The 15,075-nt window shown below is 35.1% G+C and overlaps 1 protein-coding gene across 2 annotated transcripts in view; it reads right to left on the reverse strand.

The window, feature by feature from the left end:
• BCAT1 (branched chain amino acid transaminase 1) overlaps positions 1-15,075 on the reverse strand; it is a 75,251-nt gene that overhangs the window by 4,763 nt on the left and 55,413 nt on the right. For both annotated transcript variants that reach the window (XM_023532412.1, XM_023532411.1), the window contains exons 7-10: positions 14,781-14,923; positions 9,470-9,555; positions 6,685-6,825; positions 4,830-4,904 (exon numbers count right to left, since the gene is read on the reverse strand). In XM_023532412.1, the coding sequence (XP_023388180.1) occupies positions 4,830-4,904; positions 6,685-6,825; positions 9,470-9,555; positions 14,781-14,923 (445 nt within the window). The remainder of the gene's footprint in view (positions 1-4,829; positions 4,905-6,684; positions 6,826-9,469; positions 9,556-14,780; positions 14,924-15,075) is intronic.

Here is a 15,075-nt window from a genome sequence, read left to right on the forward strand (position 1 = left end):
AGAAATTATATTCTTTCCTCAAGAGCAGGTGTCCAGAGAAGGAGGGAAAAGAGAACATATGTCTGCATGGGCTGTTCATTATACCATTGTCGGTCATTACAAAACCACAGCAGCAGACCCACACCTTCAACACTGGCAGGCCTGCTATAAGTCACACTTACTTGATTTTGTTCATTGGAATCAAAGATGGGGTTAAAGCAACATGGCAAATCTCACTGAGCCTGTGAGATGGTACTTTGAACCTATGTGGAAAACTGTAATGTGCAGAATTTTCATTTTTTCACAAATTCCAGTTAGAACACTAAACCAAAACATGATTAATGATTAAGTTCATTATTTCACATTCAACGTACATATGGCAAACATTTTTTCATAACCCTCGCTAAAATGTCTTTTACATTCAACAGAAAATTCTTAGCAACATAAAAGGACAATCTATGTGTCATGTACTTACTTTCTATAATGCCAATAAAAATATATTAAGTGCTGCCCACCAGGTAATAATTTTTCATTCTTATTCTAAATCCTATTCAATGGCCACGCAAAGCTCTGCAAAATCCCGTAACATGTGGAGAAGTGTGTCTTAGGGAACAAAGAGAGGCTGGAAAGTTGGTGGAGGGACTGAGTCATCAAGGCAATCTGCAAATGTTCACTTAGAATGCACACAAAGAGAAAGACAGTTCAAGACGTCAGCACGGGAAAGGGTGGGGCTCTAACATCTTAAGTAACTACTGCTCCTATCCCATTCAGGCTTTCCTTTTCCTAAACTATTAAGATGTCTACCTCTCCGTCTTTGCAATCACTACTCCCCACCTCCTGAAACCTCAATGGTAACACTGCTAGTTACTCAAACGTGCTACCCTGATATTTAAGACCCGGGTTCCAGCTTTTGGCTAATCCTGACAGCAGTCTTAACGTGTATGTCACTTTGAAAAGTTCTGAATCAGGTTCTCTGAACATTTAAAAAAATAATAATATGACATTATTCAAGACCTTCCTCACATTTCTTCTCAGAATATATTTACATACAAGAGCAACACATTTTTTGCTCTTTAGTATGTACTTGATGCATCACTCACCCATTCATTCTTTTATTCATTCATTTATTCAGAAAATATTACCGAATATGTACTATAGCCAAGACCTTGCACAGAATATTAGTGTTGCAAAAAAAAAAAAAAACTTTAAAAAAACCACATTAAAAAAAACCCATAGAATAAAGACAGGTGTGTGACTAGAACATGATTTAAAGGCCATATGAGATAATCCCAGGCAATAGAGAAGCTGGAAAAAGAAGTAGCATTTAAGCGGCTGAATGTGTGTTTGTATTGGGTTTGCAAAGGAATGTTGCTCAAGAGAGATTTAAAAGGTTCCTAAAGGACATACGTGTTGAAGGACAACCAATACCTTATTAAATGGACAAACTGGAGAAGGAAAAAAGCAGCAGAGAGCAGGACATAGTGAAGAACAGAGACCCCAAATGGCAGGAGCAAAGGTCAATATGATGTAACTGGAATGGCAAAGAGTAATGGGAGAGAAAAGAAAGATAGGCAACATGGAAAATGATTTCAAGCTTTAGTTTGGTTAAGTATGAACACAGAACACAGAAATGTTTTTCTTTGTTGCTTAAAGAGAAAAAAGAAGGGGCAAAACAGAAACTGTTATTTGAAATGTTCCCCTCCTAAGAGGTTTTTCTAGGGCAATCTGAGACCCAGGGAACTATACGAGTAATTATCCAAATAGGAGGCATACTTAACCTCAGAGATTCTTACTCATGTACAGAAGTACACAGGTTAAATCAAAGTCCAAACTGTGGTTAAAAAAGAATTTCCCCCCGAGGTCAATACTGGCAAGAGTCGTAAGGGTTTTTTGATTGTTGTTGCTCCCCTTCTTCTTCATTTTACTCGAGCACTTTGTAGGAAATATCCGTATTTCCATCTAATGTCAAAGAGACCAAATGTGAACCATGATGCAATTCTATGCTTTTTCCTCAATAATTGCTTAAATTATTTTTCTTGGAAAGAAACAGATAACCTAGTAGCTTGGCTGACAGCATCAATTTGCCATCTTGTAAGAGAATAATTCTGAAACTTTGGGTTCCATGCCCATAAGCATAAAATCATTGAAGAGGAAAGATGTGGTCTCAGATTCTGCACGAACAGCCCTTTGTTACCTAATGATTTGGAGCAGAGTTGGTGCTTCTGGTTTGTGGCTGAATTCACAATCATTGTATTATCTCATGTTCTGTAACTCTATCTCTTTGTTTCTTTGTTCAGTATGGAACTCTGAACATATCATTAATTTTTAGTGTTATGTACATTATGCATTATATTTTACTACCCAAAGTAAAAAGATAAATTATTAACTTCTCCCTAGCCACAGGCACTAGGTTATATAGAGAACATATACAGGTAAGAAAATGTTTCTTCTCATTCTCTATTCTCTCTATGTATATTTATTTTGTTTTATTTTTTAAACTTTTTACATGATCTCACATTTAAATTGCATATTTATTTTGTCCTATATCGGTGTGATTTGACTGCTCTAATTTTCTGTCTCTTTTTAAACTACATTATCACCAGCATCTGGAACAGCCTCTGGCACACTGTGCCCAATACATAATTTTGTTGAATGAATAAATAAAAAACATTCAATTTTGTCACCTACATTCTTGGCTTCCATCATCATACTTTTAAAAATGTTCTTTCTGATGACTTTTGTGATGGCTTCTCATGTGCCCCCAAATTACATCTTTGGGCTTCTCTTTCACTCAAACTTTAGGGTTCTGATGCATTATTTTGTCATCATCTCGATGGTGATAATGTGCCTTTCTGCTTTTGCCTTCCTTAGCCAAAGCTTCATGGTTATGTTTGTTGAATACATCTACTTAGATCTTTCTTTCGATTCAAATTTAATAGAATTTGATTTTTCCCTTCAGCCCAGTTGACTACTTTTCCTTTTCTTTTAATCCTTTACAACCAAATCAAATCAGTTCAAAATTTTTTTTATTTCATATAATCTCCAAGAAGTAACCCTGAGATCTCATTTTGTATATTAACTGCTATAGAATAAAACATTCTCTTCTATATAATGTGTTCCAGAAAATTTTCCAAATGGTATTCCTTTCTTACCACTGTAACCACACTTCCTCCTCTCTTAAAAATCTCTCGACTTCTGTTTTGGATAAAGCCTTTTACAATCTAGCCAATTATTTATTTTTGTTCTATTTATGTTTTTTATTTGAGCAACAACACTAATAACTTATTATTTCCATCAGATTTACTCAGATAACTCTAAAAAAGATATAAATACCTGAAATATCCATGCAGAAAGTTTTATTATATTTTTTCGAATTACTTCTAATTGTTTCTATTTACAAAAGTAGAAAACAACTCTGAATAGAGTCTATGCCTTCAATATTAATTTAGGAATACTGAATAAAGGAATATTCTATATTCCTTCATCTAACAGAAAAATTCCTATAGAAAACATTTGTTGAAGAGTGGAAGATAGCTCATTGATTCAAAAAACCAATTATTCTTTCCTTTTATTAATATTTTTAGTTTTGCATAAAAATTGTTAAATATTCGAAAATACCATTTTAACACTATCCAAGGACCTCAGTTCTCTGTACAGACCTGCTGCTTTCCCAATCAACTTTAAATCTTCTCTTAGTTTTAAGACCTAGCACCATCTGATGTCACCCAAACTATCAAACTTTATTTTGTGTTTCAATATAAATCACAGTTCCTCTTAGGTATTTTCACTGACTGGCAATGACGGGCTCAAAGAAATACTCCAAAAACTTTTTGAAGTGCTTACAAATTATAGAACAGTCTCTTGTTGACCCAGGATTGCTTGGTATTTGATACGCCTGCCTAGAAAGATGCTTAACTGCCTTGTGAGACATTACTGTAGATTGTTGGTCCAAAAAAAAAAAAAAAAAAAGTCAAAGTTAGTGGATAAAACAATAGGTAGGCACACCTTTTGACTCAACAATTACACTCTATGGCCATGCCACCCTGAACATGCCCGATCTCATCTGATCTCAGAAGCTAAGCAGGGTCAGGCCCGGTTAGTGGGAGATCACCTGGGAAGACCAGGTGCTGTAAACATTAAAAAAAAAAAAAGAATTACAATCTCAGGAATTTATCCTAAGGAAATCATCAGGGATGCACTGTTTATAATAATAAAAGAATTGCTAACGACAATGTTCAATAATAAGATTTCTTTAAAAATTATGGTACACTAATATAATAAAATTCAATTAAACTTTATACATGGAATTAAAATTATTTATTGATATAAAAAAGCAAATAATTTACTAAGTGAAAAAAGTAGGTAACAAATTAATACAATCCCATTGTGTTAGAAAATACATTTATCTAAAAATATATAAATGCTTACAAAATATTAAAAGTTGAGACATCGAAAATTAACAGTGGTTATATCTCTTGGTGTTGAAATCACAGGTAATATTAGTTTTCTTCTGTGCTTTCTTCTACTTTCAAGTTTTTTCTTTTATAAAAGTATGTTCTATTTTTTAATGAGATTTTTAAATATTATCAAAATTTACACAGTTTTTAAATGTTAAGTAATTTGGAGTCCCTGACAATATTTTTTCTTTTCTTCTTCTTTTTTTTTTTAACATGTATCTTCTCCCTCGTTTCTGCTTTACTTACACCCACACATAGTATCAGGAACATGTTCCTTAAATTTAATTTGTTGACCCCAAATGCAGTATTTACTCTCTTCTCTCTATTGAAATATGATTTGGTTTTAAGTGCTGATTGAAATAAGATGACATTTTAACAGAAAGAAGCCCTTACCTGAATATTAGTCAATTTGTCCAAGATCCGGCTTGCAAGCTTAGGCCCATTCTCCATAGTTGGAATGTGTATAGTCTATGAAAGCGAGCCAGACACAATATAATTTGAGGACCTAGTTCATGTATACAGTGGCAAGTAAGACACTCAGCAATTCCACTGAAATAAGGAACGCATTATGATAACCTGATTAAATATGTTAGTTTCTTATGCCAAAGCCTCTTTTCTATTCCAAATTTGAATAAAAACTAACTAGCCAATGATAAGTTGTTCACAGCCTATCAATTGATTTTAGGGCACAACTGGTTTATATGCCATTCTTCAGGATGATTTGAGGAACCAATGAAAAGCTAGGGATCTCTAAAATAGTAGCTAAACCTAAAAGAATACTACCTCTTCCAGCATTCCTAGAATCCACAAGGATGAATGATTGGCTTCCGCATTTAACCCTCTCAGCAGAAAATAAGAACTCAAAAATATTTTGTCACAAATTAAAGCAAGTCATTTCAGGGACATAAATTAAAACAAGTCTATGCCTTTACAAAAGGGGCTTCTTGACCTATGTCTGTTCCAAGCTAAAGCTCCAAGGGCCACAACCTCCACAATGTTGGATAGCATGGTTAAGTTCAGAGCTGAGAGAAATTTCATGACCCTAATTTATATTTCAGTCATAACCATTTATGCCTTGCTGGCTTGCAGGCCTTTAATAGTTTTATTGTAGTAGACAGTCCATGTTCTTATCTTTCTTATTATGCCCTTTAGGATAATAGGATAATTAGATGTACCTTTGGCTCTGAATGCCCTCTAAAAAGGACCATTAAAAATGTGTTAAACTTTATAAACTTATTATTTCTAGAGGTAAAATAAAAATTGAACTTAAAAATATCTGACCTAATGACAACCTTAGTTCATTAAAAAGTGGACTGATAATACATTACCTAGATACTACCATAATAAAATATGAAACAGTAGCTTTATAATCAGCACAAGTACTGAATAATAATAGAATAATTATTCTATCTTGAAATAGTCTGTAGATGGAAATATGTCAGGAGCTATTCTCTAAAAGCAAGATCAAAAATCTCAAGCAATGAAGCAGCCATCATTATAAGCAGAAAAAAAAAAAAAATGACCCAACCAGCTGAGGAAAAATAATTATAATGTTGAATATTAAAACAATAGAATTTTTATTTAATATGAGTAATTTAAGCTAATTCACATTTTAAAAATAACACCCACATGACTTTAAATTATAAAGTTAGCTGGTGATGTTAATCACAAATATTGTAGCTTTGTTATAAAGTGGAAAGAAAAAAAAAACCTGACCAAAAAATGGAAGTACAGTACATATAAAATCAGGCTAGTTTACTGGGAGTAGTAAATTTCTTTCAATTAAATGTTGAAATTCCTTCTGGACATTTTAGTAAATGTATCAAGTTTGCCAGATTAAAAAAAAAATTGAAAAGTGGTCTTTGATGATGATGATGATGATGATGATGATGATGATGATAAATGTAGGAGTTGATCATTCAAATGAATTTCCCACTGCTATTTAGCATTCCTACTCCAATATTTTGGAAATACTTATGGAAACCAGAAATTGAGAGCTAACTACCTATAGAACCTTCCTTAGTGAGCTAGTAGAAAGAAATGATGGATGTCTATTGACACATTTTCAATTCCTAAATCGACAAAAGGCAGATATGATACTTGTCCAAAGACAGAACTGACCTCCCACGATGTTGGAGCTAACACAAAATAACTGGAAAATGAGAGTAAATAATTTATTAACACAGGGTCATCAGGACAAACTGCTCCATGCTTAGAAATGACAAGCAATGAAGAAACACTGTCTTACCTCACTTTTGTACAGTATATCAGAAACTGGGCAAACGATACAGGCTGTGCCAGAGCCGAACATCTCTCTCACTCGATTCTGCTCCAGGGCTGTTATCAAGTCATCCATGGTGAGATATCTCTCCGACACCTTAAATTCACCCTGTTTGGAACATAAAAAATAAAAAGTATATATTTTCAAGGAAAAGGCATGCAAAAAATTCCTGCAGTACTTATCTTTCTACTTTACATTCTAATCAAACTTAGATAATGGCAATCATCCTTAGAGGGAAAGCTGGAAAGAGCAACACCATCTTATTGGTAAACACACTGAGGTGCTAAGCAACATACTCCGAGGTCACAGCCTCTCTAAAAGAGATGATTGGAAAATAAAATATAAGATTATCACTAATGTGCGGTATATTTTAATAAATGCCTGTTTCTTTCTTTTTTTTTTTTGTCATGGCTAACGTCTAACAAATCGATGCACCCGAGTGTTATTTAACGTGTGCTCTACGCTGACAGTGTCTTAAACCCTATTTATCATAAAAGAGAATATATTATTATACTAATAATTATAGTTCCCATTTATTGAGCATCCATTGCATGCCAAGTTCTCCCATTTTTAAGGTGGATATTATCATCCCCATTTTACAAATGAGGAAATTAAGGGTCAAGGAAAAGTCACATAGCTAGTAAATGGCAGAAACTGGATTTGAACTCAGGTCTGATGTGACTTGCTCCAACTTTGGTTCTCTTTCCATTGTGTCTTATGGAGTAAAAACATAGATCGAGTTTAAATATCTGAAATATTTCATTAATTTAAAACATGACAAGTATATTTGGACTTTATTTGAGAAATTGCATTGTATATATTTTTTCTTCCTAAATTCACTGATCCAGTTGACTTTACAGCAATAATCCTCTTCTTTCCCCTTAGTATCATATTAGATTGAGTTTCATCATAGGATTATCGGTATAACCTCATCAATTTCTGCTGAACTACTGGAACATTTTATTTGCTCAAGGACAAGAAATGAAAAAAAAAAAAATCTAATGCTTTTAAGTTATCTGTTAAAACCATCTGTTTAATACTCATTCCTTAATCTGTTTAATTCTCATTCTTTTATGTTAGTGGTTAAAACTCAAAGTTTGTCAACAGGCTATTTAAATTAAGAGGCAACAAAAGAATGAATAGATTTTTTAAATGAGAGAGTATTTTTTAAAACCTACAAATTCACAATAGATAAAAATGGAAATCACAGCCCTTGGCAAGATTCAAAACATTAGAAGAAGAATGCATCATGCTGTAAGTATATTTAGAAGGGTAGGAAAATATGCCTGCCTGCAATAGAAATATGGCTTTTTGCAAGTTTCAATTTATCTCAGCCCGCAATTGCAATTATGTTGCTCAAAGGTAAATAAATAAATTCCAGAAAATCAGCCAAGTTAACTGAAAACAAGCTGAGCTCTGTGTTCTGGAAAAGAAAAAAAAAAATCTTGTAAATAAACAGAATTGTTTTTCCTCTGTTCACCCTTACTTATCTTTGGACAATTTCCCCTGTCTGGCAAGTAATGGTAACCCCCCACATGCCTCTTGGCATTTATGTCTCACTGTTTTAAAATAGCTTTTAAAATAAATTACAGCTAAGGAGTCAAGAAAAAACTTCCTCCATAATAACCTATTTTTCATGCTAGCAAATCATTAGTGTGGGAAAGCATTTCCACTTGCAACTTGTCATCAAACCTTCTGTACTTGGTTGAATTTTTTCTTTAATAAAACAAAAATTACTGAGCTTTGAAAATATATCTTTCCAACTACAAACATATTTAGGACAGGGCAAGCTGTTTGAAATTATACCAACAGTTTGTAAATGTCATGCCCAATGTGCCAGCCAGCATGTGGCAGTTGGGTCTTGTCTACTTGAAGGTTTTGTAGAATTATTTATAGCACATTTCCTCTATTTCCAAAGTCTTTTCCAGAGAAACTGTGCTGGTATTCTCTCCTAGATAATGTGTGTGTTTTTAAACATTTGTCCCATTAGTACTATTGGACCACAGAATGCTCAAAGCCTTTTCATGTCCCTTGGACATCATTTTAACACATGGGTCACAAGTTCCATCCAAGAACTTTTGCCAGATAACCAACTCATTCAATATTTATCTTGAGCGTGTTATGTCATTTCCAATATCAAATAGTTTAACATGCTTTCCTGTGTCACATGAATCAGAAAGTCTACTGAAAACAATTTTACATTTGCTCGAGCATTTTGATTTTAAAATAAGCATGTATGTGAATTTGGGAGAATAGGGGGCAAGAAGAGGGGAAGAAGAAGGCAGCCAAACTAATAATGTCAGTAATTATGTCATTTAAGTTCTTTAATTTCTGTGACAAGGATGATTCCAGTGGAATAAATAGAGAAGGGGAAGAGCTACGAATCATTGCCATTTGGAAACAATACACTTAGACTTGAAAAGTTAAGAACTGGCTAAACAGAAGCACACAAAATATAGACCAGGGGAGTTGGTAAGAGGCACTTGATACAGAGCTCGAGAGTAGTACTAGAAAACTTCTTCACCAGGACAACTTGACAAACTGGTTTCTCTCTGCCCTCCCTACAAACAATACTTATTTGACAGTCTTGCCAAGACAGTCCTTCTAGAAGACTTCTTTACACTCAAGTTAAGATTAAAGAATAGATGACATTGGTTGGAACTACAGGATATGATTTCAACACTAAGCTGGGCTTATTTTGATTACTTTTTGTCTCATGCTTATAAATGTCATTCATGTCAAAGGCACTCACCCACTTGCGTGCCAGGTCCAGAATGCTCTGCCTTGTCACTCCTGGAAGAATGATGCCATCTAGCGGAGGAGTTGCCAGTTCTTCTTCTGTCAATTAGAAATTGGAATATTTTCAAACTTTATATTAGCCATGCCTTATGTCAAGAGCCATTTTAAAAAACTGTTTCTTGCAACTTTTCTAGCAATAAACATGAATATAATGCTACTGTTCTGTATTGTCAAATTTCCCAAATCAATTCACACTTCAGGTAGATCTTTATTTTAAAAAAGAAAAGAAAAAGAAAAAAGAAAGGCACTCATTTAATCATCTTCATTGTATTCTTAACCAGTAAAAAATGAGATGGTTTTCCACTAACAAATGGTAAGAATTATAGAATACTGTTAAGAAAATTCTGAAGTCAAAATATACTTCGGTGGATTAAAGCTGGTTAGTAATTAGAATAATACAGATAGGCTCCTACTCAGGAACACTGGTCATCACCAGACCTTCTAAGAAAGCTGTGGAGGGCCCACCCCCAAGAAGCAGGCGCGCTCGTTTGGGGCAGTCACTGCTCCCACACTGCCCTTGGATAAGTCTCTCTATAGTAATTTTCAAACTGGTGGAGTCTCTACATCCTATATGGAGTTGCTAATGGCACCCTCTGAGATTCAGATGTAATGGGCTCAGGATAAGTTCAAGCATGCATGTGGCTACCAAAAAAGAAAGAAAAAAAGAAGTCCAAAAAACCAACCGAAACTCCACAAGTGACTCATAGAGAGCCAAGGCCAAGACACTGGTCTACTTGAGAATGACCTCAGGCATTCCTAACCACCATGAGGGTTAGCACGGTGGTCCATCTATAAGAGCCAGTGTGGTCTGTCACCCACACACACTCTCCTTACAATAGGAAATCTCTGGTAATCAACATCCCCCTTACCTCCCCACCTCGGGCACCCAGGAATTGGAACCCAATGAGAAATTCAAACCTTAAATCATTGCTTTATAAAGATGTTGAACCTTGTAACGAATGATATGTGGCCCACCGTGTGTTTACAGAACTCGCAAAGTATGCTTGAAAGGTAGCAAAAGCTATGCAGCAGTTACACGGGTGTCTCTGAGCTCCCCCAAACTCTGTTATGCAGCTAAAAGGGGCTTTAGAAATAACCTAGTATAATCTATATATTATAGAAGAAACTGAGGTCCTAGAAAAATATGTGACTTGCAAGGTTGGTGGCATGGGGGACAATCAGGACCAGAGCTTAAGTGTCTCAGCAGTAGGGTCTTTCTCTTTCCCTTTATACTGTGATCTGGGCTTTCCTGCTCCACTGTGGTCACGTCAGACATTCCCAACAACCAAGCTGTCTGGAAAACCCAAATGCTATATTCATCCCTGTGCCTGGCCCAGAGTGGTATGTTGTTTTTAAATAAAAAATAAATGAATAATCATCTTTGCTAGAATATAGCAGTATAATTCTTTTGAATTCTGTTTCTAAAAATTATGTGTTGAAAACCGCTTTCTGGAAAGGGGAAAATTTGTTCTTGGCAATGTCCTTAGGGCTACTTTTCATCATGTTTAGAAATGCTGACCTCAAAATAAACATGTGTTTTGCAATAGCTAGTTACACATATAAATGTATGGATCTACATGTATGTGAGTATACGCACACATACCACACATACAGATAAGCATACTTCCAGCGCCCTCGAACTGGACCGTTGCTAAACTTGCTGAGCTCTTAAGACTATATAAAGGTAAACGAAAACAGCAGCCTTGCATGTGCAAATCCAGTTTTGTGAAATGTATTTAACACCCAACTAGAACCACTAGCCTGAGGTCAAGGAACAGAACATCTGCTTCTCTGGTTGCCAGACAGAGATGATGACATGACAACATTTGGGTGAGAAATATTCATTTTCCTCTGTGACCACAAACATGCTTACTGAGAGCCAGAACTAGCTCAACTGCCCAACATGAGGAAAACAGAGCCTATAAATGCAGCTTGTTTTTGACAGGGAAATCACTTTTAGGTCCTAAAGAAGTTAGAAGCAATATCAGCAGGATTTATCTATGACATCCCAAAGTCAAGCACTAATGGCAACCAGGAATGTGGTTTGCATAAGTGCCCTAAACACCATCAGCACAATTATTCGTTTATTCAACACACAGAAAGACCCCACTTAACAATGGTCTGACTTATAATTTTTTAAATTTTTATTTTAAGATGATATGAAAGTGATATGCATTCAGTAGAAACCGTACCTTGAATTTTGATGTTTTCCCAGGCTAGCGATATGTGGCATATCTCTTGTGATGCTGGTCAGCAGCAGCAAGCTGCATTCAGCCATGTGATCACAAAGGTAAATAACTGATACTCTACAGTGTACCGTGTTGCCAGCGTTTTTTGGATATTGCATTCTGAGCATGTTTAAGGTAGTCTAGGCTAAGCTATGATGTTCAGTAAGTTTGGTGTATTAAGTGCATTTTCGGCTTAATGATATTTTCAACTTATAAGTTGAGGAGCATTTGTATACTGAGTATCTACCATGTGCAGTTGGCCTATCTATACCCTAGGGACATTGTAGTAAACAAAAGTGGTGTAACTCTCTGCTTGCATTCTAATGGGCAGAAGCAAACAATTATTATGTTAAACAGTATGTTAGACTATGGAGAAAAAAGAGGAAAGGTGATAAATGCTGGGAAGCGGTAGGGAAGGAGTTTGCAATTTTTATTAAGGTGCTCAAAGGAAAGCCGTGAGCTACTGAAAATTGGCTGTGTGAAGCAAAGACTTGAAGGCAGTGAAAGGGCAAACGTTGCAGGCATCTGAGGGAGGAGTGCTCCAAGCAAAGTTGATGTGATTCCTTGATATCTAAGAAGGCTCCTGGGCCCTTCTTAGTGGACTGAGTAACATCAATACTCACTGCCTCGATCATTCTTCCAAACTAACTTTGAACTCAACCACAACTAAGTCTTACTTTCAAAGTGGCTCCAGTGTCAGTACAATGTAAAACTGTTTGTTCCAACAGTGAAAAGAAGTACGTGTGTTAAATTACTCACTAACAGATTAAAAAAAAGATTTGAGGCTGTGTGATCTTACCACAGGGGCTGCTGTTACTGGAATCAAAACCCACATGAGTTACAGGCCAAGTGCCACATAAAGCCATTGCACTTCACCGTACTGTGAACATAGATTGTCTACTTTATCTACCTTTCTTGGGCAGCCATCTTGTTCAGAAGAAGCAATAAGTGTGGGTGCTCAGGGAAAGATGGCAGGTTATTACCAAAAGAACTCTGCTTATACCTCCTGTTGGTAAAGTTTGTGAAAAATCAGTATTTTGATGATTCAACTTATTATTCTTTGTATTTTCTTAAAGCCACATGATATAAGTCAAAGTCACTATGGAGTTGCTTCAATGACTTCTTTTGCTTTTAGCCCAAAGATTACTCCTAACACTCTTCTCTCATAGTACTGTCCAAACATTCATTCTATTTCCTTTCTCCTTACCTTGAATTGTAGTTAATCTGTTACATGAACACCTTCAAATTGAAGGGACACATTCACATTAAAACTAAAGTTATCTCAGGCAACCAAAATCTAAACAACAACTCTTGAGGTCTTGTATATTTTGTAAGAATCAGAAGACAAATTCACTCATTTCTATTTTGACCTTTAAAAGCCATGGTGGAAATGGTCCATGATTTTTGTTTGGATAAGGAGTAATTTTTCACCAGGACTGTTTCTGGCGTTTTGGGTTAAATCATGCAGCTCCGATTTAGACTGTGCTTAAATCCTGACATCTCCCATCCATAAATAATGATACTGCCACTTCTATATGATGTAACTGTTTTTGTTTGGGGTTGTGTGGGTTTTTTTTTCAGAGTGGGGTGAGGGTAGGAGTTGGCAGGTAGGAAGAATGAGTTAAATCAATCTATTATCTCTTGGTGCAGAATTCAACACTGGTTGTCATCTTTCAAGCACAGCTTTTGATATATTTCACATGCAATAACTCAACTTAGAAATCAAATATTCCAGTAAAAATTTTGTTTTTAAATTGTGCCAAGTACAAACAGCAGGAATGGAAGAATGAGTATGATTTGGATCTGGCTTTTCATATGCCAAGGATTATCTATGGTCAACCCCAGGACAAGGTATATTCACCATATCTTCTATTTATTCTACCTCTGACTGGAATACAAGGCTCATCTTATTAGTCTCTGCAACTAATGCTCGAATTAGAGCATAGTTCTGAAGTCAGCCACATCTGAATCACCATTTTCCTCTACTTGTAGCCAAATGACAAAAGAGCAACAGAAGCTACTCTAGGTATTTTAAAATAAAATTTTCATTTAAAAATTTAATTACAACCAATATTGAGACTTTATAAGTATTCAGAAACTTAACACTTTACATTTCTAGTCTCTACACTCAGTACTGTAAAATGAACAGCCTAAGAATGTAAACAAGCCTAAAAAGGTGTTTTAAAAAATTTTTTATAACTATTAAAATTATGATGGAATAAATGCATATATTTGTATTTTTCCCTTATTATTGGTCATTTAATTCAATGCCACACGCATTACCAATATTTTACTTAATTACTATGGTCTTTGTCAACTAATAATAATATAATAATATAGCAAAGAGAGATAAAGAACATTGAGGGTAATAAAGGCAGTAAAGAAGTACTGATTTTAAAAGTAGCATATAATAGACTTGAATGAACTGAGATCGAAATATAATCTCAAGATAGAGCAATATGTCCTTAAAAATAGTGTGCTTCAGTGAAATTGAGCTCCAGAGTAAATCTGGAAGGCTTCTGATATATTACTGAAATACATATAAAGGGAAACAGTTATTGAAAGAATTATAGCAAGAGAGTATACTAAATTTCATATCAGTAGAATCAGTAGACTATGTTTATTACTGTAGCATTTAATACATACTGAGTATATGGTGAATGACCACTGAATTCATCTGAGACCTATCTCTAAATCCAAGAGATTTCTGATAAGAAAAATGTAAAGACAGCAAAAGGGATAAGGTAGTAAATATTCAAATTGTGTAGATTTAAATTCCGTAAACTGACATCTCAATAATAAGTACATTTAGAACCAAAAAAAACAAAAAACAAAAACAAAAAACAAAACCTTTGAAAATTCTGTAAACCTAAGCTCATGTCTACTTGGACAGCAAAAGCACGGTAGTTCTTAGCCATTGGGACTGTGGTAGTTATTTCCTTGTTCTAAGGTTCTAGTTCTTTTCTTTCTAATCCTACTGAAAATTACTGGGGTGGGGGGAAGGGGAAGCAAGGAGCTGAAATCTGAGTAGGTTACCTCCATCTTCATTTATCCAGTAAAGAAAGAGATTCATAGTTCCAGCTTCCGTTATCTGATTATTCTCTCCATAGAGCCATAGAACCTGCTGACACCCGTTATCCATTGCTTCACATTGGGCAAAGAGAGATGAGCCATAATTCCTTTTAAGAAAGAGGAAACATACTGATCATGAATATATGTCAACCCCTACTCCCCATCTTCCATACTAAAATATTCAAGTCTTTAATTCACACGGGTATGTAGTCAATGTACTATGTTTTTAATATGTGTGTATACACTCTCTAGTTTACGG

This window comes from Pteropus vampyrus, unplaced genomic scaffold, assembly GCF_000151845.1.
Source record: "Pteropus vampyrus isolate Shadow unplaced genomic scaffold, Pvam_2.0 Scaffold82, whole genome shotgun sequence".
Lineage (NCBI taxonomy): Eukaryota > Metazoa > Chordata > Mammalia > Chiroptera > Pteropodidae > Pteropus > Pteropus vampyrus.